This window comes from Rousettus aegyptiacus, unplaced genomic scaffold, assembly GCF_014176215.1.
Source record: "Rousettus aegyptiacus isolate mRouAeg1 unplaced genomic scaffold, mRouAeg1.p scaffold_m13_p_2, whole genome shotgun sequence".
In the NCBI taxonomy this organism is placed as follows: Eukaryota; Metazoa; Chordata; class Mammalia; order Chiroptera; family Pteropodidae; genus Rousettus; species Rousettus aegyptiacus.
Genome location: NW_023416295.1, coordinates 111,996,745 through 112,021,845, shown reverse-complemented (window position 1 = coordinate 112,021,845; position 25,101 = coordinate 111,996,745). Strand labels below are relative to the sequence as shown.

At 33.0% G+C, this 25,101-nt stretch overlaps 1 protein-coding gene across 8 annotated transcripts in view; it reads right to left on the bottom strand.

The window, feature by feature from the left end:
• OSBPL8 (oxysterol binding protein like 8) overlaps window positions 1-25,101 on the bottom strand; it is a 138,866-nt gene that overhangs the window by 90,441 nt on the left and 23,324 nt on the right. For 5 of the 8 annotated variants that reach the window (XM_016138190.2, XM_016138192.2, XM_016138191.2 and 2 more), the window contains one exon: window positions 8,356-8,460. In XM_016138190.2, coding sequence (XP_015993676.1) covers window positions 8,356-8,397 — 42 coding nt within the window. In that variant the 5' untranslated portion in view covers window positions 8,398-8,460. Of the gene's footprint in view, window positions 1-8,355; window positions 8,462-21,734; window positions 21,754-25,101 lie in introns of those variants that run through there. The other 3 variants (XM_016138196.2, XM_016138198.2, XM_036237887.1) reach the window with 2 other exon arrangements.

The window sequence follows — 25,101 nt, the reverse complement described above, 5'->3', positions numbered from 1 at the left end:
GGTGAAATAAATGATTAAGGTTTGGCCTCCGTAGATAAAATGTATCCCAGTTCTGCCACTTACTAGTTGTGTGATCCTGACCAGCTTACTTATCGTTCTGTGATCTCATCCACTAAATGGGGGTAATAATACCATCTCATAGGCTTATGTGAAGCAAATATTACATGAGTCTAACTTCAAAGCACTTGGAACAGCTCCTGGCACATGACAGAAATTTAATAAATGTTTGCTTACTTTCTCTAGCCTTATTTTCTACTAATTCTCCTAAAACAGTAAATATTGCTTCTGAGACCTAAAACCTGCTCTGAAAATAATCATAAACCTCGCAAGGTACTATGTGCATAGAAGTATACTCAATGAAGGTAGGTTAGTTTATTAAAATAAAATGTTTGACCAAAATTGAATGTGTGTATGTGTCACATACATACATAGCATATACACATACATACATAAATATATAAAAATTTGTTCCCTCTCCCAAGCTCTTTCTGGCTCCACTGCTGCCGTTTTCATAATATTAAATCTAAGGTGGCTTCCGAAGTCACTGAAAATTAATGAAGACGTATTAAAGTGACCCTGAGGTCTGGATAAAAAGCCTTCATTGTTCTGTTCTACTCTCACTGGAGAGTTGGACAGATAAAAATTTTCTTGAACTTTTAATTAAAGTTTATCTTCATGTACCTCCAACATGCTAAAATCTTAATCCATCTCAAAAAACCTCTTTCTGAGGTTTTATGTAACTCTCAGTTTTTTTAAACAGTAGGAAGAAATTTATTTTAAGATTCTAATGCACATAATTTTAATTGAGAGTTAAATGTAGAGCTGTGGGTGTCTTGGCTTTAATTATATCCTAACTAGGTACACCTGCATGTCTTAAAACTAAGAAAACAGCAAATGATAATGCTTATGAAAAATCTTTATACTTTAAAAAAACTGAATGATAGCATTATTTATGGATCCTGAAAGAAAAATAAATCTTTAAAGCTGGTTTTTCTCAAGTCTGGCAAAACAAATAGCTTTCTACTGGATAAATGACAACCTATGTACTTGAGAGTTACCTTAATAGTTCTACTTTTGATCATTAAATTGTAGGCATGTCACAGTCGGCAAAGATCTTAATCTTAATAAACTGTCCAACAATGCTGGAATCTTGTTTGCAGCCACCACCTCAGCCATTCCACATGCAGAAAACACAAGCCAAAAAGAAAGTAACCAATTTCTTTTGCAAATGGGAACTGAGTTACTTACTATTAACTAACACCCTCCCCTACACCCATCTGTAATGATGGATAGGTGGGGAGCAACCTTACAGCAGAAAGATAGTACCACAGATGGAGGAAAGGTCAGGGGGCTGGGGTTGGAAGGGAAATTGGGAGGGATCTTTCTATGCCCTTTTCTCTTTGTAATACTGGACAGATCACTGCCCATGCTGCATTTACTACCAGAGCAGAAAATGATTTAATATCAACCAGAGACATTAAACAGTTTTAAACATTTTTATTTTTAAACTGTACACATGTTCAGTTTCAGTATGCATGTAAGCGCAGGCAAAAAGGCTGACCACCTTCTTCCACTGCCCTTTCTCCCAAATGACCTAAGTGATTACAACTAAAGAAACAGTTTGTGTTAAAGAACAAAAATACAAAAAAGTCCCCTAAGAAACAGAACATACGACTGGAAGGGGCAAATGAGGAATGATAAAGCAATGATTTTTAACAAGAGATTCTCTATCCTAAGACATGTATTCCCTACACTGATCAAAAGAGTCCCTGGGCTCTTACCTTTCTATCTAGGACAGTATGGGACAGGCAGTTAATATTCCTAGCAGAATTATTTCCAAGAAAGTAGAAGCAAACAAACAAAAATAATTAATATCTAAGGATCCCAAGTGCTGTGAAAGAAAACAAATCCAACAATATCAGTAAAAGGAGCAAAAATTAGGAAACCAAACTTATAAAAACTTAAAATAATCATAATAAATGTATTCAAAAAGATATAGGGGGATATTGTAAACATGAAGCATAACCAAGCAATCATAAAACAGCTAATAATAGTAGGTATAAAAATATTATGTGAAATAAAGTACACAGCAAGCTTGAATAGCAAAATATATATATATATATGATACAATAATAAATTAGTGAGCTAGAAGAGTAATGAAGGAATTCAACAAGAAGGCATAAGGAAAAGGAGAGATGGAAAATATAGAAGAAAAATTAAGAGATGGAAGATAGAAGCAAAAGTGTCACATTCACAAAAAAGGAGACCCAAGAAGAGGGCATGACAGAGTTTTAAAATAAAAAATATATATATTAAATCTTAAGTAAACTTGAAACCTACACAAAATGGGTAAATTTCTGGAAAAATATGAAAAGCTATAGACTCCTGCAACTCTCACCTCCAGACATACATATACAAAACCATAGGCTCAGCTGTATAAGGACCGAAAAAAAAAATGATTTGCAAATGAATCACACAAAATATTGACGCTAATAAAAACAAAATAAGTAGGCACTCAACAGATTTCTGTTAAATGTCAACATGAGAAAAGAAACAAACACATAAAACTCCTTGAAGGTATAGTGTATGTCTTAATGCTAGATACGATTATGAAATAGGCAAATTTTATCTTGGTTATCACTCCCTCATTCTAACCCCATCATCTTCTGGGTCCCTCCATGCTTATTAGGTAAGTATAAATTATTATTCCTTAAAGTGTTAGTTGCTGAAGGTTTAAAAGAGCGATTCTGAAACTTCTGAGTCTCCAGATTTCTTTACACTTCTAGAAATTACTGAGAACTCGAAAGAGCTGTTGTTTGTGTGGATTATGTTACCTTACATAATGCAAGAGATTGTGTAGATGTGATTAAATTAAGGACCTTTAGATAGGACAGTTATCCTGGATTATCTGAGTGGGCTCAACATAATCACAATGGTCCTTCCTCATAAGAGGTAGGCAAGAAGGGTCAGAGTGAGTAGTAGGGATGTAACAACAAAAGCCAGAGGCTGAAGTGATAGAAGAAAGGGACCATGAGCCAATGAATGAATGCAACCTCTAGACACTGATAAAAGCAAGGAAATGCATTCTCCCCTCAGATCTTACAGAAGGAACACAACACATTGCTTTTAGACTTCTGAGATCTAGAACTGAAAGATGTTAAATTTGTGTTGTTTCAAGGCCCTAAGTGTGTGGTAAATTGTTATAGCAAAAAAAGGAAACTAGTATAATGACTAATGGTGAAATTTAACAGAGAAACCAGTTCAAGTACAATGATTTCAGCTGTCTTTTGAGACAGTGAGTTACATGTATATGTTCATGCCAAGGCTGGATGACCAACTATGGGGGAATACTGTAGATAGGATTCTTACATTAGGCAGATCATCAGACTAAATAATCTCTAAATTTCCCACAAAGACTAAAGGAGAAAAGTAGCCACAGGACTGAGAAGTTTGTAAAAGGCTCTGCTGATAGCACAACTACTGTTAAATGAGAAGAAAAGCAAATAGGCCTTTACCAAGGAGCAGGTCTCAAAGAATATTCAAATAATAGATGAGATATGCAGCAAATTTGGTGGCCCTCAAATTTTGACTAACGCCTATTTGTTATAGGTGAGACAAGAAACTTCACGGCCCTTCTGTCAGGAGCCATTACAAGGCACTGAAGGTGTCACATAGTTTGGGAGCCATAAAGCAGCTGCTGAGACTGTGTTATCAATGGTTCAAGGAAGCAAATTGTTGATTTAATCATCATTGACCCTGGAGGGGAGGTTTGCCTCCTAAAGAAATCCTTTTAAGATAAGGGGATGTTTTACAACCCAGATAACAAGGATGTTATATGATCTTGTGTGAATGTTAGCATTTGAATGATATAGTTGTGCTTTGCTATTGTATCCAAAAACATATATAAAGGCTGAACTAAATAAAGACGGGGCTGCAGCACTGACTGTATGCCCTCCCGAAAGTTCTTTCCTATCTTCTTCTTTTTTCTTAGGCTTCACCCCCCTCTTTTAGGTGCTGTTTGACTTTAGCCGGCTGGCTCCGGCACCCTTCTCCATCATTGTCACTTTCCAGAGGGTGGAGGCATAGGAATCTAAAGTGCCATTGTACAACAATACTATGAGAAGATTAGTAGTTAGCATGTGGATAATTTATAATTGGATTGTATACATAACTGTCTTACAGGCCAATTATTGGGAAACTGTACACCAAAAATACTGTCATTACAAATATGCTATGACTAACAACACACAATATACTAAATTGAAAATAATGATGAAGCTAAACTAACAGTATTTATAACAACAAAAAAAAATAGCAACAGCTAAAAACTGTGACCCACTCAAAATAACACTTGACATTACCAAAAATTAGGGCAATTCCATTAATTTGCATGCCCATAAACAGCTGTACGATGTTGCTAAGTGGTATATATAGTAGCCACACTTCTCAGAATATTATTTAAAGCTTTCAATACACTCTAATAACATAACCAATTTTCCTTTATGAGCACCAAATCACAATAATCATGAAAAACTTACCTTAGTAAGTATCTAAAAACCAAAGTTTCAGGACGTTGGATCATCTCTATTCTCATAAAGGAAGACACTCATTTAACAAATTCTGAGAATTACTGAACTAAATCATCTTTGCAGTTTGACTTCTGAAAACCTTTGATTCAAAGTACCTAATTTAAATAGAATCTCAAGAAAGACTTCCTTAATTCAGAGGCCCTATTAATACTACAAAGATTCACACATATCTTTAAAACATTTTCTTTCTTCTAAAAAATCATTTATACAGTCATTTTTTAATACGACAAAAGATTTTGACCTCTAATAGGCCTTATAAAGCAGTTTCCTCTGGTAACAAGAATAATATATGATATTCAAAAGATATGACTTTCTTTAAGGTAAGGAACAAATTTTTTTATCTAAAATGATATTTACTTATTTGGTCTACCTTAACCTATTAGTAAAATATGACTCCTACATTTTAAGCATTTCTCAGTGGTTAATTTCTAAAGTGATATAAGTTCTGGACCTTTACAAAATATTTTAAGACATATTAAATGTACACTTGTGTCCTGAAGTATACTAGTGCCATGTATAGGGTTCAATCCATATTTTTCAGTATTTACCACCTAAGGCAGACAACACTACCACAAAAATAGAACTATAGGCAACTGGAATAATGAATGAGCAAATTAATTTTTAAAAGACAGAAAAAGTAATATCATGTGAAAGAAGAAAATTAAATGAATAGACATCAAAATCAAACTGAGTCCAAGCTTTCATAACTTTACACCAAGACTACTATAATAGTATCTTACTTAATATTTTTATCTCTCATTCTTCCCAATCATTTTATATCCTGCTTCCTGATTCATCTTATCCAACTACATAAAAATATTCAATGACATATCATTGCCTACAGAGTCAAGTTCAAAACCCCTGGTCTGGCACTTAAAGCCTCCCATAAATTTGGTCTCTATCTGCCACATCAATCATTCTTCCTATAAACACCACTCTCTTCAATCTACCTTAATCAATTTTTCTACTCTTTTTTCCCTGAATAAACCCTGAGCAATTAATTTCCCATTTAGCCTTGCCTCTTGCTATTATTCTCCCTTCCTAGAATGTTCCTCCTGTTTGTTTCAATCCTATGATCCCTATTACCTGTGCTATTCAAAGTTTATGTTCTCTTAAGAAAGCTTTTCTAACTCCCCCCACTGTACAACTGCCCACAACTTGTGAACTATGCTTTATGTCCCTCATTTAACACTTATTCAATGCTATTGTTTTATCAATTTGTCTCTATTTAGTATTCCCAAAATAAATGTAATTCGGACAGACTTCAATTTATATCTCTCAGCTTCCCCTTCATCTGTCTCAGTACTTTGTACAAAGGCTGCATCCAAAAAGAGTTTACTGATAATATTTTAAAAACCACTGCATGCAATAAGATTTTTTAAAATACTACCACCTCATAATGACACATTATTTTATATTTTTAAAGAACTTTCTAGTTTTAATAGATTATACTGTTTCTATCAAGTAGGAAGGATGAGTACTTCTGCCTATATATTTTTATGGAAATAGAATATTTGCCTCAATATTTTAGGTAGAAAAACTGAGAATGAGAGAAAATGTAAAGCCAAAAATCACAGAATAGCTAAGGCTTTTTTGAGTGTGTTTTACTGTCTCTCCTGCCTTCTAATTACCTTTTTAGAGAGAAGGCTTAATATCAATACTTATATTAATAACAATAAGAGCTTTTATTTATTGGATGTTTACAATGTGTATAGCTTTGTAATAGGCACTTTCGAGATATATTATCACAAAACTCAAAACAACTCTGGGAGGTAAATATTACTATTATTTTTATTTAATTGATGAGGAAACTGGAGACCTGGAGAATTTAATAATTACCAAGGTTATACAACTAAGCTAGAGGGCTCAGATTTTAACATGCAGCTAAATGTCTACAGAGCCCATGTTCTCATCCCACTTACCTTAAATCTAAACAGTAACTAGCTCAGGCCATGCAGTTCAAAGGTGATATTTTATAAATAAGTAACTCAAAAGTAGACCTCAAGATTAGTTTCAAGTACAGAATAGTTCAGTAGTTCATACTAAAATTATTGGTATTCTCTCTAAAATGAGCTATTTCACAGAAGAAACTTAATGAAAAAGAAGAAAAAGAGTGTTCTTGCTGTATTTTAAATAACTTGCTCCAATTATCAACAGGATAAAAAATGATTAAAACTTTATTAATATAGTATAGGTATTCTGGTATGGAATTTAATACTATCTACTTAAATATTTATTTTAAAAGGTAAAAATTTTAAGCAATTCTATTCAGAAATACAGATACACAGTCAAAACCTTACTGGCAAAGTAGAGACAGACAGACCTCAGTTGCACCACTTAAGCTGTGAGCTCGTAGAAAAGATAATAAACCTCCCCGAGTCTATTTCCCTATCTATAAAAGTAAAAGTAAACAAACACGTACCTTTAATGGTTGTTATGAGGATAGTCTGACAAAGTATACACTTAGAAAATGGCAATTGTTATTACTGGCATTTTTATTACCACTAAGAAATTAAAATTATTTCAGCTAAAAGAACTTAAGAAAAGTCCATTAGCTTTAAATAAGCTATTTATAGAAAAGTAAACATCATAGTCTAAGACAAGGCTTTAATCTTAACTTTTTTTCTGAAATTATAATAAAATAACCTACCATCCAGTTTTCCACTTATAATCACGACGATAACATTCATAAATCAAGTTATTTCCATGTCCATTTTATTCTCTACTAAATTTTAAAGTTTAACTTTTTTTTGACCATTTAAGAAACTAAAACAAATTTTGAACCAGAAATTCAAGAAAGAGTGAGACCAAGTTAATGCAGGTAAGCAAAATGGCATTTTGCTATCAATCATTAGACCATCCCTACATTGAGCCTGAACAAAGGACATTCATTAAGTTAAAATTTACAAACACTTCAATGTAATAGTGACTCTCAACTTCATAGCAATGTGAAAGAAAAACTGGCCCCCACATTATTCCAACAATATAAATTTGTCAAAGAATCTTCCGTAGAGCTACTAGCTGACAACGTTTTAAAGTAGCACCCCTTACTTTAGGTAACAGAAATATTCCTAATAAAAAATCTATAAGAAATAAATTAATGGAATCTTTTAAAAATGCAAAAGAATTGAAACAAAATTATCATGGAACAAAAAATAATTTTTTACAATAATAAATTATCATTTAATCTATGCTACAGGTAGATTTTATTTTTTACTTATTGGATAAGGTATATGTAACTGCTACCCCTACTTATTTAATTTCAGAATATAATTCAATCACAATCACGAATCTTTAATTAAATCTTTATACTTTTATAGAAAGAATATATGTGGTAACTGCTCTTAATTCTTAATTATTTTAACTGTTTCATTCCCTCTGCCTGCTCACAGCTGCACATGATTTGAGATTTGGAAATATTTAATTTCCTCAATTTTTAACACCTCCTGATTTCACTAAGACAATTAGTTTTTTAGGAAAAAGATAAACACAAACTATTATATAGGTATTTCTTACACTATATATCTGTGAAGGCGAGAGAAGAGGAAAGAGAGATGAAGCAGAAATATGAGAAAACTGGCAGGGTTATGTTCCAATGGGATTTTAACTATCTGTAAGTTTCATATCATCAGAGAAGTAAAAAGTATTGTTTTAAAATACTTTAAGTTTGTTTTAAGTACATTTTAAAATAAGATCATGGCTTACATCATACACTTTACAGCTGTAGATGATAGCTGTATTATCATGCTGTATTTGAACCACTCACCGAAGTTCGGTCAGGTTCTCCGTCTGCCAAACTTGCCTCCATAGTGAAAGAAGGTTTATGCTTCACTTTCCATTAATGTTTAGCCATCCTGTAAATCTGGAAATCCTAAAAGAAGAAAATCATATGTATTAGAACTGGAATAAAATTTTGATAAATGGGAAAAAAAAAAGCAATAAGTACATTAGGAGGGAGAATTATTTTAGGCTGAGGTTACTGGGAAATTCAACAATTAAAAAAAAAAGTTTTGACATAACCTTGAGGAACGATAAAAGTTCAGAGAAAAACAAAAGGAGAAAATATTTCAAGTGAAGATAAATAGGAAGAACAAGGTTAAAGACATAAGGTTTTCAAAATTTGAAAAGATGCTTAAATCTGCTTTAAATTAATGAAATAAATTTTTTTTTCATTACACTGGCAAAAACTAAAAAGTATACTAATATACAACATTGGTAAGAATGTAGGAAAACTAGTATTCTCATACACTTTTATGATAAGAATATAAACCATAACAATTTTTTGGAGGACAATTTAAAATGCATGTGCTTTCATCCAGCAATTTCAAGGCTAGGAATTATCCCATGCATATACAAATGCACAAAAATATATAAACACATCCAACAAAGTAATAGATATGATAGGAAAAACTGGAAACAACCTTAATGTCTATAATTAGGAACTTACTTAAATTATATTACAGACAAAAAATTAAATATGCAACAATTTTTTAACGAGGTAGATCTGTATATACTAAACTGGAAAGAAGATAACATATTAAGTGGAAAAGGCAAAGAAAACAGGATGTTATATACAAAATAGTCTTAGTGTTTCTGTATTTTTCAATTTTTACATGAACATGCATTCCTTTTATATCTTTTTATTTTGAAATCTTAAAAAAGTATGTCTTCATCACAAGACTTTTTCATTAGAACTTTTAAATTAACAAACCTCTAAGCTAAACTCTTATAGTGACTATATTCAGAAGTCTCTAATATCCTTTCTAATAATTCTTCCTTAAATCAGCTAACAAAACCAAAACCGACACATCAGTAGACAGACTTCTAGTCATTTCTTGAGAGTTTCAAAAACTTTTCTTTTTTTCTGCAATTTGTATAAAAGGCTGCACTGGCATCCAAATGCTAGTGAAAATACTTTTTAATTAGGCTTTCAATTGGGCTTGTCATTTGGTTTCTTTAATATAATCAATAGGATTAACCCAAGCTAAACTGACTTTCAATTTATGAACCTTAGGTACCTTTCCTCACTGTATGTGTTACAATGCATTGTAATTATTTGTTCTCATGATCCAAATTTCTTCAAGGACAGAGTGTTTTATTGATCTGTCTATCCAACACCAAGTTTATGGTAGACATTTAATAAACATTTGTTAGCACTGAATTAATAGTGTCAACTCAGTTATAAATATGAATAAATTCAAAATAGTAGATGATACAAAAACTATATATAGCTCTTGCTATAATCCAAGAAAGAGACAATAGTAGCTTGTGCCAGAACAGTAGCAGGGGATATGGTGAATAGTGTCATATTCTTTAAATATTTTGAACAGAGTCAAAAAAATTTGTCAGTGAACCAGATGTAGGTGTGAATTTTTAAAGAGAAAAGAAATGGGAACCTAGAAGGTTTCTGCCCTAAACAAGTGGAAGAATGAAACTGCCATTAATAGATATGGGGTACATTGTGGGAAGACTTGGAGAGGGAAGGGATGAGTATCAGAAGTGCCTTTCGGACATATTCATTTTGAGATACCAGTTAGATATCTGAATAGAGGTATCAAGGAAGCAATTTGTACTGGCAGATGTGACATTGGGCAGAATTTAAAACCATAAGACTGGATGAGATCTCCACGGGAATTGTGCAGAAAAAACAAATGACCGAGCTCAGAAACCTAGGGTATTTCGATATTAAAGGATCAATATAGATGAATCCCAATTTTTGGTTTTCAATTTTCAGAATGACTATTATACAATTACTTTATGTAAAGACAAAATTAGTCTACATACAAAGCAAAGAACACACATAAAAATAAAAATTGAATTATAATATGACTAATTTAAAAAGGGAACAGGGAAAGGAAAGATCAAATTAAGGATAAGTGCCCTAAACTCCTCATCTTTGATAACAGGGAGTTAAGAGACACTGCTAATATGTCAAGAAACAAGTTTTTAGTATTTTCTCTGAAGCCAAAGACTAGAACTAAAAATATATAACAACAAATCCTAGAGGGAGAGGGTGATTGGATGCTTAAGGTATAAGCACACTAATTTCCCCATTATTCAGAGGTGAAAGTCGAAAGATGTTTAAAATGATAATAAATCTGGGAATAGAAAAAAAGTTTAATTAAAACAGTAATTTTTTAAAAATTTAATAGTACCTAGCTCTAGTGAGTAGGTTTGAGGAAAAGAAGGGCCGTCTTTTCTGCCACTTTAATTTTTAAAACACTACGCTGCTTCTATAATCAAAAAAGAATGTCGAATAATTTTTTTGTAAGAGTACAGTGTATCACAACCTGAAGACTTGTTTCTCTAAACTGTCAAACTAAAGCTAGGCCTGCACCCTAATTTAAACATAATTACTAGTTTAATTCAAAGTTTAAAGAAGACTATGTTCCCTCTTTTGTTATCAGTACTCTAGACATTGTTGAGGAACTGGAACATCACCATGTACACTTAAGCTTACAAAGTTCCTAGAGAAAGTAATTTTTATAAAAAATCTTCTCTATCTTGGGCTTAGTTATTTCAGTCACAGAGACATGGAAGGAACCTCTACCATGTAAGGCCAACGTCTTTAACACATGTTTAATGATAACAACCTTATGATGCTGCAACAAGTTGTATATGATTAGTTTCTGGCTTCCTATCTTATAAGATGCCCCAGAAGTTTTTTAGTTTTTTTGTTAAATACATACGTAGCAAAAACAAAAATGCTCAAAGCAAGAGTTCTTATCGGTGAACATACCACGCTTCTAAAGTATAATATCTTATCGCTGGAAACTGAATTAAATTAAATTCAATAATCTTAATCTCACTGCCAATTTGACAAAGAAAGAAAGAAAGAAAGAAAGAAAGAAAGAAAGAAAGAAAGAAAGAAAGAAAGAAAGAAAGAAAGAAAGAAAGAAAGATCAGATTGTAAATAAGAACTTGGTTAAGCTAGTCTAAACTAATCTATAGTATTTAAATGAATCTATAATATTTAGTTCAAATCCTAAAGAAAAGCCTAATATAATGAGAAATTATATTAGACAGTTCCCAAAAAGCAAGCTAGCACCAAAATGTTATCCTAACTAATCTGAAAGAAAAACAAATTTGTGATTGCTTGATAAAGCAGTCTGCATACCCAAATAGATTTCATCAAAATTACTACAAAATAGCATTATATATATGCTTCCTAGAGTATTATAATATTTTGGGACTTATGAATTATGTTAAGATTCCCTTCATTCTAAAAATAACAACAATAATGATTGGATGCTAATGGAAGACCAGGAGGCAGGTGAAAAACTGGATACTGATGGGAAAGCAGGAAGTGGGATAGGAATGTGCAGGGCAAGTTATCCCACTGCAGCTGCACAACATGAGGAAGACAGCCAGCCAATCAGGGAGACAGAAAGAACAGACTTAACTAATCACACCAACTCTTAGAGGAGGAAAAGGCATAGTAAATAACTCCACTTATTTGGATTTCTCTGGAGCATCTAGAGTATGCTTCAGAGCACTACTCTCAAAAAAAAAGCACCCTATTTCATAAACATCATCTACAACCTACTGTGCCTATGTGTATCTCTTTTATAAAGTCATTCTAATCTACTTTGCATTTATTTAATAATTACCTGACAATACATTAAAACCCAATAAATTACTTAAATTCTGAACTAGAAGGGCATCCAAATACTTTTTATATCCTCAGATAAGGCAAATTCATTACTTAAAGATGCACTGTTTCGGATACATATATATATAGATGTATATATACATATGTATAAATCATCCATTCAAGTGACAATGGTTACTAACAAAAAATGCAAAGAAAAATGTACTAAAGATTTTCTTTATATTTTGCTTTATAAAATACACACTATTTATGTAGAGTACAGCCAAAACAATATTATCAGCACTTTGCCCAGGGGAAATACAACAGGTAACTTAGTGTTAGCCTAAGTTCAGTGAAAAACAAGAAATCACTTCTACCAAATTTCTGGCAAGGTACGAAACAAATTCTATTTCCTAATATCTCTAGACCAAGCACTAATATACATTATTCATAAAATTTAAGGTTTATGAATCTTAATACATATTGTTGCTTCACCATCAGTTATATGTCCTTTGCAGGGCTCAAAAGACATTCATCAAATATTTATTTATATCTTGTCACGTAAAAGACAATGTTCTAGATTCTAGACACAGAAAATGATATACATCATTCCTGTCCAAGCCGAGAGAGTTAAATAAACTGGTTAGTATACGACGATGTAATGAACCTTATGACAACAGTATGTACCCACATGATGTTACCTATAGCAGTATATATGGATATTAAACCCAGACTTCTAAAGGTGGTAAAATGAGACTATCCCCTCTCTCCCTACCTACAAAACCCTTGTTTTGTATTAAATATAAACAAATTATATTAAATTATATTAAATATAAACAAATTTATACAAATCATTTATATTAAATATAAACAAATTAACTATCAGAAGAATATATAAGTAAACCTAACTAGGATTAATTAATGCAGAAACTTTCATACATATTTAGAATTGAAAGGCTTCCTTAAACAATGCAATCCATTTTGAACTTAGGTTTACATTTTTTTGAGATTCATCTATCTAGTTTTACATCTAGTCACAAACAAAACTTTATCTCCTAGTAGATATATAATTCTACAAAAGAATAAAGAACAACTGACATAATTTCAAATAAATTGCTATATAGTTTATAATTTTGCTAAAGAAATACATGTGGGAAAGGAATAGATTAGAAAGGTAATTTCCGAGCTTGAAATTAAACTTTGGTCACAGCAAAATTCTAACATATATAAAAAACACTGGACATTTCACAGAGTTGGATAGAGAGAAAAAAATATTTATGACAGAACATAATTCTAAGTAAGATAAGTTTCCCTAAAGGTATCAAGGCAGAAAGGTACACAATACCCCTCTTACTATACATTCATATTTCCCCTTTGAAACCTCAAGAGAAAAAAAATCATTCCAAAGTGAAATAAGTAGCTCTATGTGTTTTAAAAGAAATAGCAAAATTGCATGTAGAAATAACCAACCCAGTAGCAACCAGACCCCAGGACCAAGTCTGTGGTCTCTAAATATCACTTTTCATTAAAAGACACCTGGGCTTCATGGAGAAATGGCATATTCCAGGTCTAAGACAATAAATGTACAAGGTGAGCCTAGAGTATCTTGCATTCCATTATCCTGCATTTCTAAGCAAAAAAGCTATCAAAGACTACTGGAGTCATATAATGAAGAGGCAGGAATCAACTTGAAGGGGCTCTTAAGAGCCAAAGATGGAACAACTTTGCAGAGAAAATTTGTACCTATAAAAGGTAGCTTGAAAATCAAAGAGCTAATCAGCTATTTCAAAAAATATGAAAGAGAAGCAAATTAACCCTAAAAAAGCAAAGGAAGGAAACAACAGAAATAAATGACATAGAAAACTGAAATACAAGAGAAAATCAACAAAGTCAAAAGTTAATTCTTTGAGAACAATAAAATTGACAAATGCCAGGTAAGACTAAGCAAGGTAAAAAAGACAACAGAAATAAACAATAGTATGATTGACAAAGGAGACATCACAACAAAGCTTCCAAACATTAAAAATATCCTAAAAGGAAATTATAGATACCTTTATAGTAGTAAATTTGAAAACTTACAAGAAACAAATTCTGAGAAAAATCCAACTTACTGAAACTTCTACAAGAAATAGAAATTCAGTATAGCCCTATAAATCCATGATAAAAAAAAAAAAAAAAACTTTCCAACAAAGAAAATTCCCTTTGTAAATTACTTTACTAGTGAATTTTACTCAAAATGGAGGTGAGGGAGGGACAGAAATCTAACACAAATTTTTCCAGAAAAGCAAAAAATGAAGAAATACTACCCCAACTAGTTTTATAAGGCTAGCATTACCCTGATATAAAACTAGACATTTGAAGACAATAAATTATGACTCAAAATCCTAAACAGAGTACCTGAAAGCCAAATCTTGTAATATGCAAAAAGGATCACCGTTATAATCAAGTTAATTTTATCTGTTTAAAAAATAATCAATCTATATAACCCACCATATTATAATAAAGGAGAAAAAGCGCATGTTTATTGTAATAGATGCTGAAAAAAATTTTGACAAAATTTATACCTACTCATGATAAAAACTCTTACCAAAGTATAAAGAGAAAGAACCACCCTAATCAAATAAAACTTACATAAAACATCACACTTAATGTGAAATGTTGAATGCTTTCAATGGTAGAAAAGGATTTCTTAAACACAAAGCGCTAGCCATAAATACAAAAACTGATAAACTACATTAAAAAGAACTTCAATTCATCAAAAGACATTATAAAACCAGTGAAAAGGCAAGCAGCATGTATAAGAGTTGCCATATATATTAAAAGACAAATGGCTCATATCCAGACTAGTATAAAGAACTCCTATAAATCAATAAGACATGTAACCTAATAGAAAAAATGAGGAAGAGACCTGAACAGGCGTTTCACAAAAGCAGACATGCAAATGACCAATAAGCACATGGTATGGAGATCATGATATGGAGTATGTAGTAGCACAAAGATGCTACTACAAACTTAAAATAACAAGAATTAAGAAGATGGACAATAGTAAGTATTGGTAAGACATAGAAGAATAAAAATTCACACTGATATTTGAGAGTAGTGAATTAGTATAACCACTATGGAAAAAGAGTCATTTATCTTTCCTCTAAAGTTGGAGATAAGGAGACCCAAAGATAACACAGCGAATACATTTTCAGATATATATACCAATATTTGAAAAAATGCATTCACAATTACACCAAGAATATGTACAAAAATATTAATAGCAATATTATTCGTAATAGCCAAAATCTAGAAGGGGGCATGTTCATCAACAACAAAAGATATAAACAACTATGGTAAATTCAAATAATAAACTATGATACAGCAAAAGAAAAATGACAATTATATGACTTGCTCTCATCAACAAAATATTATCTTACATAACAGTATATATAACATACAATTCAATTCACATTGAAAAATAATTTCAGGGGCAATGATATTCAGATAATAGTTTATCTTTGAGGACAGATGGGGTAATGATTAGGATGGGACACACGGCTTTGGCATGCTATCAGTGTTTTATTTCCTGAACTGGCTGGTGTTTACATAAGGGTTAGCTTTGCAACAATACTCTGAACTCTACATTTATTGTACATATGTATAAATGTGTTATCTTTACAATAAAAAATTAATCATTCTAAGGCAAAGTAAATAAGAAGTAGGTGGGGATTTGGGGTAAAACTCCTTTAGAGGTCTCAAACTCTAAATTTCTGATAAAATCAGTGGCCCACTAAATCTAATATAATATGCCATAATATATTGGATGACTGTTAAGAATTTTTTTATCACAGTGAGTTGATGCCTTAATTCTATTCACTGGATACATGTAGAACCACTTTTTAAATATAGTCACCTTATACCCCATAAGCTAAATTACTTGAGTAGAAGATGATTTTGATCTTCATACTCAATTCTACTGCAGAATGGAAAGAATAAGGTAGGCAAACAGAAAAACAGTTAAAGGTCAAAGTCTAATAAAATAATCATTTTCATGCTCTAGAATATGTTTCTGGAGATAATTATAATTTTAAAATTTCAGGTGAGATCTCGAAAATATTTTATGCTAATTATCCAATATAGATAAAATTTTAATTAAAGATAGTGTTTTATAAACTATGCAAATGTCAAACACAAATGTTATCTATTTATTAATGTATTCACTCACTTATACTCTTCTATCACCTGGTACTTAAATGAATACTTTTAAGACTGGTAATTAATATCTCTGTAATTGTATATATAGTACAAACAGGTTATATTTGCTGAGATAGATGACAGTGATATATTTCAAATATTTGGCTTCAAAAACGTAAAAATAAAAATGACATACAAAGTGCTTATTAGTTTCATAAAAACTAACAGAAACAAGAATCACAGTTTTCCCTTTCACTTGCCACCCACACAGCATCCTATAAAACATCTCAGGGGAAACAACTTTAAATAAAAGGCTACGAGACACAAAACATGGGTAATTTAATTATTCTGGAAAGTTTTGTTAAGAACTCCTTGCCGTAAACACATATTCCAAATTTTTTAAATGAATGAACTTGAAATATATATACTAACATCATATTAGTTCTAAAAAGGAACAGACGAGAGCGAATGGACTCCATTTCTCCTTTGGTGCAGTGCTGTTTCCTCCTCTGTGCACTCAACATGTTTCTATTACAGAACTAATCACACTGTATTTCTAAATATTTGTTTGTCCATCTGCTTCCCCCATTTTAATCCAAAGTTCCATGATGACAGTTTATACAAATTAACGAGTGCCTCATATGTGCCAAGTATTACGCTATTCTTTGGAGAATCAAAGTGAGAAAATACACATGGCCCATGACCTCATGGACTTTATGAGCTTATGAGAAGCTTCTCATAGCAAGTGATGTTTCAAGTTGAGACCTAAAGGATGAGGAGTGACACTTAGCTAAACAAAGAAGGGCAAGAAACACTTTCCAAGCAGAGAATATACATAAGCCCAAGGTGAGAAAGCCGCTCCTATATTCTTCTGTAGTTACAGTAGCACTATACACTCACTGCATAGCAGATATATTACACTAGTATTAATGAGATGATGGGCGAGGTGGTGTGAGTGGGTGGAAGAATGGAAGAGAAAAATTTAAGTCAATCAAAATACACCCAACTCTGTGTATTTTGAATTTGATAATTCACATTTAAATATGATATTTAATTAGACCTTTGTAAGAAATGAAAATGAGGATTTCATTAACCAATGTCACCATAAAAAATTATTTTAAAATATTTTTTTAAAAATAAGAAATTAAAATGACTGGTGAGGGTCTACTTGATAACTGCTTCTTAGTCACAATAAAGTCATGTAGAAAAGAAGCAATCAGAGCATGTAAAATTTTGATGATCCTCTACTGTAGAACAAGAAAGTTCTCAAAAGAATAATATTTTTCACAGAAAGAGCAAATGATTTTTTTTCCATCACTTTACTTATCTACTATTTTCTTCCTAAAAGTATTTCTTCCACTTTAAGAATCAAGCAACAGGGTTCAAATCTGTCTTACACCAACTAAATCAGCACTTAACAAAGTGTGAATGATAATATCCTTAACTGTTCGTAACACACACCTTGGGTTTTCGCAGTAGTCAAAACTGAATTCCTAATTATGCAAACGTGTTGTAAAGGAGTGTAAATAATAAGAGTAACGTCTCTGCTTTCCAAAACAAGTGTATTAAAAAGTGGTGTACAGCAAATGTGGAGAAATGGGAACCACCACACGTTGCTGCTGTGAATGTAAAATGGTATGAACACTGTGAAAAATAATATAATGGTTCCTCAAGAAATTAAGAATAGAATGACCATATGTTAAAACAATTTCACTTCTAGATATATATATAAAAAACAGAAAGCAGAGACTTGAACAGATATTTGTACACCCACGTTCAGAGCAGCATTATTCACAATAGCTCAAATGTAGAAGTGCCTGCTGATAGATGAATGAATGAGCAAAATGTGGTATACAAATACAATGGAATATTAGTCACTCTTTAGAAATAAGGAAATTCTGACACATGCTACAACATGGATGAACTTCGAGAACATTATGCTAAGTAAAATAAGCAAGTCACAAAAACACAAATACTGTATGATTTCATATATGTAAAGTACCTAGAGTAGTCAAAATCAAAGAGACAAAGTAGAATAGTTGTCAGGAGCTGAAAGGAGAAATAGGGAGTTATTGTTTAATGGTACAGAGTTTCAGTTTTACAAGATAAAAAGTTCTGGGAATGAATGGTGGTGACGATTACACAACAATATGTATATATTTATTTAACTGCACTAAATTGTACACTTAAAAATGGTTAAGATGGTAAATTTTATGTAATATGTATCTTAGAATTTTTTTTTAATTTCAAAGGGAAGAAATGGTGTAAATTTTTCCTATTTAGAAATACTCTAATTAGAGATCAGATTCAAGACATACTGACTTTTTTCAACAATTAAAAATTTGTCTGGCCTTTTAGAAATAAATTGATTACAGTGGCACTGTAATCCCTTCCATGATGCAATAGTTATTCACATGGAATCATTTAAACATGATGATTTGTTTCATTTGTGACCAAAGACCCTGCCTTTCCTGCAATAGGTTCTCTTAAATTTTTCAAGTAAGCTGGACTATAACTTAGCTGCTTCTTAAGGGTTGCTCATAAATTTAGTTCTAAAACTTAAAATTTTTAAAGAGAAAAAAGTACCTACATAAAATCCAATTATAACACCTGAAAAAAAAAAGTGCTGTGTTTAAGATACAGGGACATTATCCTATGTTAATATTTGATTTAGTTGAACTTTAAAATGTCTACTTTCAGACTGTCTACTTTCAAACAAACAAAAACCATTAAAAAAAAGCATAAAAGAAAAAAAGAAAAATTATAAAAGGAAAACTACAAAGTCAATAATCATAATGTAGAAAGAATCCCTTAAAGTATGTTAGCTCTTAAGACCTCATTCATTTACTAAACTAATATTTTTCAGCACAAACTATGTGCCAACCACTATTCTAGAAGCTTAATAAGAATCAGTCAGAGTAAGTGATTATTCTTATTATTGTAAGGTTATATGAAGGGGAGTTACTGACCAGAAGGGGGCATGAGAGAGCTGGAAATGTAATATATCTTGACTTGGTAGAGACCTGGGTGTATACATATGTAAATACTGAGCTACACACTTGTGATTTGTCCATTTCAGTGTAACTCCTACAACAGTTTTCTGTGAAAGCTCATTCATGTTGCCTTCCATTGTTGCTAACATACATACGACTTCCATTTGATTTCAAATTTCTGGCATAGCCAGAGTACTACGAGTCTCACTGTTTTAAATAACACAAAAAGAGAAAAGAGATGCATATATTTAAAAATATTACCATTAATGGAAAATACTAAATAAAATCATTTGGTTCTATTCATCCATATATAGCTCAAAAGTACTGACTTAATGTTTTTCAAATACTTATTTCTCTGAAAGTCACATAAGTATGCTGCCAGGTATTAACTCGACTATTTTTTCTCTATATCTGTTTCTCAATAAATCATTGGTGTGCCAATTTCACAATTTTTGGCACGTACTACCAGCATAGTTATTTACTTATTTTTTTTTACTTGCCTTTATCTTTAATTAGCTTTATCTAATAAACTCCATAAATTACTGGTTTGGTTCCATTTTTTCTAATATACATATAACTCTCAAAATTAAATGTTCATCAAATACCAGTTAAAGTCATCTCACACCACCATATCAAATATGGGGAGACCTAGCCACATAGTTTCATCCATTTGTCCATTCTCAAGACATTCGCTTTCTATGTCCTGATATAAAGAATATTAGTAAACCTCATTTTAAGTCAACGCCTCTACTGAGAACTAGCCGTGGACCTTTAGGCTATTACTGAGATTCCTTACAATTCCATTATTTTACAGTATAACAGCCAGGTTTACCACTTGTCTAAATTTTGTTGACATAATCACTGCAATGCAAAAGAATATAAGTTGTATAAGGTACAATCTCAACTTTAGGTTCATACTAGGACATGTCTTCAGAATAACACATTAAGGAGTAAAAAACAATGTGAGGTAACTTAGAATAACCTCAACAGATCAATAAAACACATTATAGTTTTCTAAGTTTATTCAGATTCAGTTAAAAGCTTTTTATCCTACATGACCAGTAGTCAGCTCCTAAAAACAAAAACAAAAAACAGTTCAAGTAGGTGATCAAAGCAATATTTACATATTTTAAATATTTTATTACAACTGTAATAAAATACATATTTTAAATATTTTATTACAACTGTAAATACAGATACATGCACACTCCCGTCCAATCTTCTGAGGGGAAAGGCAGTTTCATTGAGTATAGATATGCAAATTAAAGTTGAGCATCATCTTTCTTGCCTAAACCACAGATATATTAGATTGCCTGGGTTCTCTAGGGTTCTTTAAAATGAAGCAAAACTTTAAACCACTTGTAAAGCTGTCAATTTAGAAAATCCTCCTAAATGTTTATAGTTTTCTTATCCTTTCTAGTTATCTAGTTATCTTAGCCACACCAAGTCCCAAAAGAGCCATTTGTACAAGCCTAGAAGGATGCCCACAGAAGCATGAATTGCAATGCAGAAGTACTCTGAACTTAAAAATCCAATTATGTTTTATAATGAGCAGTAAACAAACCTTCTCTTTCTTTGGGAGGAAGATACTGTCTCTGTCATCCAAAGCTATTCCCTATACAAACATCCTTGAAAATACAGTCCATAAAAAAAAGTGATTAGTGCTTTATTTGAAAGATACACAGAAACACAAGACGCCAACAAAGAATTGCCTTTACAACAGCCTGCTCACCCTTGTCTACTTCCCTACCATCCAACACAACACCTTGTAATATTTTATTTTGTACTATATATGTTATTGTTAATAATGAATCAAATCATCGGTAATTCATAAGGCAATTCTAAGAGCACTTTTGCAAATGTCTAGTGAGTTGTGTGATTAGCAATATTTTTTCTATCTGCTTTTAAACAATTTGAAGAATCTTTTTATACATATATTACACTGTGTCAAGTCCATTGTTAGTTACTGAATGCTTTCTGTATTGAAGTTAACCATCACCCAAAAAGATTCAGGGACCAAAATAGTGGCATAGGAGCTTCCAGACTCCATCCTCTACAAAGATAACAATTAGATAGCTATCTGTGAACAAAATCAGTTTTGGGAGAGATCTAGAGTCCATTTAAGAAACTTCAGCAACACAATGGAACTAAAATAAGGAGCGCTACCACACAAAAAGGGAAGGAAAAGAGCTTCATTTTGCCTGTATCACTCACTCTCTCTCTCACACTGACACACACACACACACACACACACACACACACACACACACACACACACACACCAGCATTGCTTAGCACCAAGAGGGAACTCCCAAGCAAAGTTCTCCATACCAGGAAAAGAGAGAGCAAAGGGAGCAATCAGCTTTCCCAGCCCTGACATACCTCACCAAGGATGTACTTCTATTTCACCTCGAGCAGAGAATGGCACAGCTGAGACATACACACACAGTTAGGAAGCAAGGGATACTGACAGCAACCACACAATGGAGGCAACCACAGTTCCCAGTGGCCTGCTCTGCAGAGGACCCCAGCAACTCTCCACACTGGAAAAACCAGCAGCCAATGACTAACAGATTTCATCAGCTTTTGCCCTAGAGGTATTTGCACTCAATTACACCAGCTGCCTGGGCCCCTCCCCACTCCTTCCCCTCATCTGCCCCTTCTGGAGTCTAGGGATCCATACCAGGAGCCAGCCCAGGCCTCTGCAGCTGCACAAGTACCAGCCTAGATCTCCAATGCTGTGTGCACTCAGGACTAGCCTCTCCAGCTGTGTACTTACATGCCACTGGCCTGATGCCTGGTACAATCCTCCATGCTGTGTGCATGTTCAAGGGCAGACTGTGCAGCCATGAAAGAGCACACCAACAGCCAAGGCCACCACAGCTGCTTGCAGGCCCTATCTTCTGTCACTGAGCTTTACCACTGCATTCACCTGCTGCTAGCCCCTCCAGCTATGCACCTGCATGCCCCTGGCCACCACTAGCCTCCACTGTCATGAACACATGGTGAGATGCAGCAGCCATAGTAGGACACATCTACAGCCAAGGCCCCCACAGCTGTCTGCCTACCGTGATCCCCACCACTATATATGTGTTGGCAACCACACCTGCCACCACACAGGCACTTGCGGCTGGCTCCTGCAGCTGTCTGTATGTACACCATGAGTTTTAGCCACTATCATTACTTGCTCTGAACCCTAGCTGCTGGACATGGAGGTGCTACTGAGGACCCCAAAAGCCCTGGAAGGCTTCTGTGGATCCCCCATAGTAGTAGTCAAACACTACACAGTTCTTGATGCTGTGGACCCCAACAGCCTAAGCTAGTGAGCCACACTGTCCCCTGAAAACCCAGTACTGTCACACCCTTCGCATGTGGCACCCAGTAGACTCAGGGTCACAGCTTGCTCCAACATGTCCCCACCTGCAGGTAAAAGTCTTTCCTTACCGAAGTCAGTCAATAAAGCCAAGAAGAGGTTGACTGCTTCTTCAACTGCACAGACCCCTACACGGGGTTATAAGGATTACAAAAAGTTAGCGAAACATAACTCAACCAGTAGAATACAGTATACCTCCAGTAATTGGCCTCAAAGAAGTAAAGATCCCAGAATTAGCTGACAAAAAATTCAAAATAATAATTCTAAAGATGCTCAGAGAGCTACAAGAGAACAGAGATAAACAATTTAACAATATTAGGAACACAATACAGGAAGATGAGAAGTTCACCAAAGAGAAAGAAAATATTAAACAAACAAACAAACAATTTTTGTAACTAAACCAAAAAATGCAATCATGAGTTTCAACAGTAGACTAGACCAAGTAGAAGAAATAATCAGCAAGCTCAAATAAAGATCTTTTGAAATTACCTAGAGAAGCAAAAAGAAAAAAGAAGCCCATGAGTCTATGACATACCAACTTAAGAGAAATAAGGTATGTATCGCTGAAGTCACAGAAGTCAAGAAGAAAGGGATAGAAAGCCTTTTTAAAGAAATAATGGCTGAGAATTTCTCAAACCTGAGGAGAGGTGTGAGCATCCAAGTTCATTAAGCTAATATTTCAATCCAAAACGATCTTCTCAAAAACACATTATAATAAAATGGCCTAAAATCAAAGACAAAGAGAGAATTTTAAAAGTAGCAAGAGAAAAAAAAAAAAATTTCTCACATACAAGGGAACCTCCATAAGTCTACCAGCAGATTTCTCAGCAGAGACCTTGCAGATCAGGAGAGAAGAGAATAAGGATACATACAAAGTGCCGAAAGAAACTGCTAACCGAAACTACTTTATCCAACAAAGATGTCCATAAATGAAAGCAAAATAAAGAATTTTCAAAACAAACAAGAGCTGAAGGAGTTCTTCACCACTAGACATTCCTTATAAAAAATGCTGAAAGGAGTTCTTCCAGCTGAAACTAAAGGACACTAACTAGTAACTAGGAAAGTATATAGTCAGATTCAGAATACTCTCATACTGTGAAATGGTGGTGTATTAACCACTGTACCATAAAGATTGAAGGACAAGTATTAAAAATAGCTATAACTACAATAATTTGTAAATGGATAAACTATTGATATAAAGTGTGACATCAAAAACAAAATGTGAGGAAGGGTAAAAATAAGCAGAGTCTTTTATAAGACCAAAATTAAGTTGCTATCAGCTTAAAATGGACTGTTATATCTATAAAATGTCTCGAGTAAGCCTCAGGGTAACCACAAAATAAAAACCTACAGAAAGTATACACAAAATAAAGAGAAGGGAATCAAAATATACCACTATGGAATATCATCAATTCACAAAGAATAAGAGCAAGAGAGGAAGAAGGGAACAAAAGAACTGCAGAACAGCCAGAAAATTAACAAGATGGCAATATTAAGTCCTTACCTATCAATAATTACTTTAAATGTAAATGTACTAAATGCTCAAATCAAAAGGCATAGAGTGGATGAATGGATAAAACAAGACCCAATTATATGTTACCTACAAGAGACTCACTTCGGCTTCAAGAACATATATAAGCTTAAAGTGAAGGGATGGAAAAAGATGCTTCATGCAAATGTAAACCAAAAGAGAGGAGGGGTAGCTATATCAGACAAGACAGACTGGAAGTCAAAAAGTGAAACAACCAACAAAGATCATTATATAATGATAAAGGGGTCAAGTCATCAAGAGTATATAATAACTGTAAATATATATGCACCCAACATTGGAGCAACTAAATATGTTAAGCAACTAACAGATCTGAAAAGAGTAATAAACAGTAATATAAAATAGTAGGGCACTTCAATAAACCACTTACAACCGTGAATAGATCATCCAGACAGAAACTCAGTTAGGAAGGATTGGACTGCACTATACTTTAAAGTAAGTGAACTTAACAGTTATGCACAGAACATTCCATCCAACAGCAGCAGCAGAATATGCATTCTTTACAAGTGCACATGGAACATTCTCCATGATAAAATCATATGTTAGGTTAGAAAACAAGACTTAGCAAATATTAAAAGACTGAAATCACACCTAATATCTTTTTTGACCACGATGGTATAAAACTGGAAGTTAGTAACAGGAAGAAAACTGGAAAATTTACAAATATGTGGAAATTAAACAACACACTCCTGAACAACCAATGAGTCAAAGAAGAAATCAAAAGGAAAATCAAAAAATATCTTGAAATAAATGAAAATGGAAATACAACATACCTAAGCTCATGGAATGCAGCAAACAGTACTAAGAGGAAAGTTTATAGTGATAAA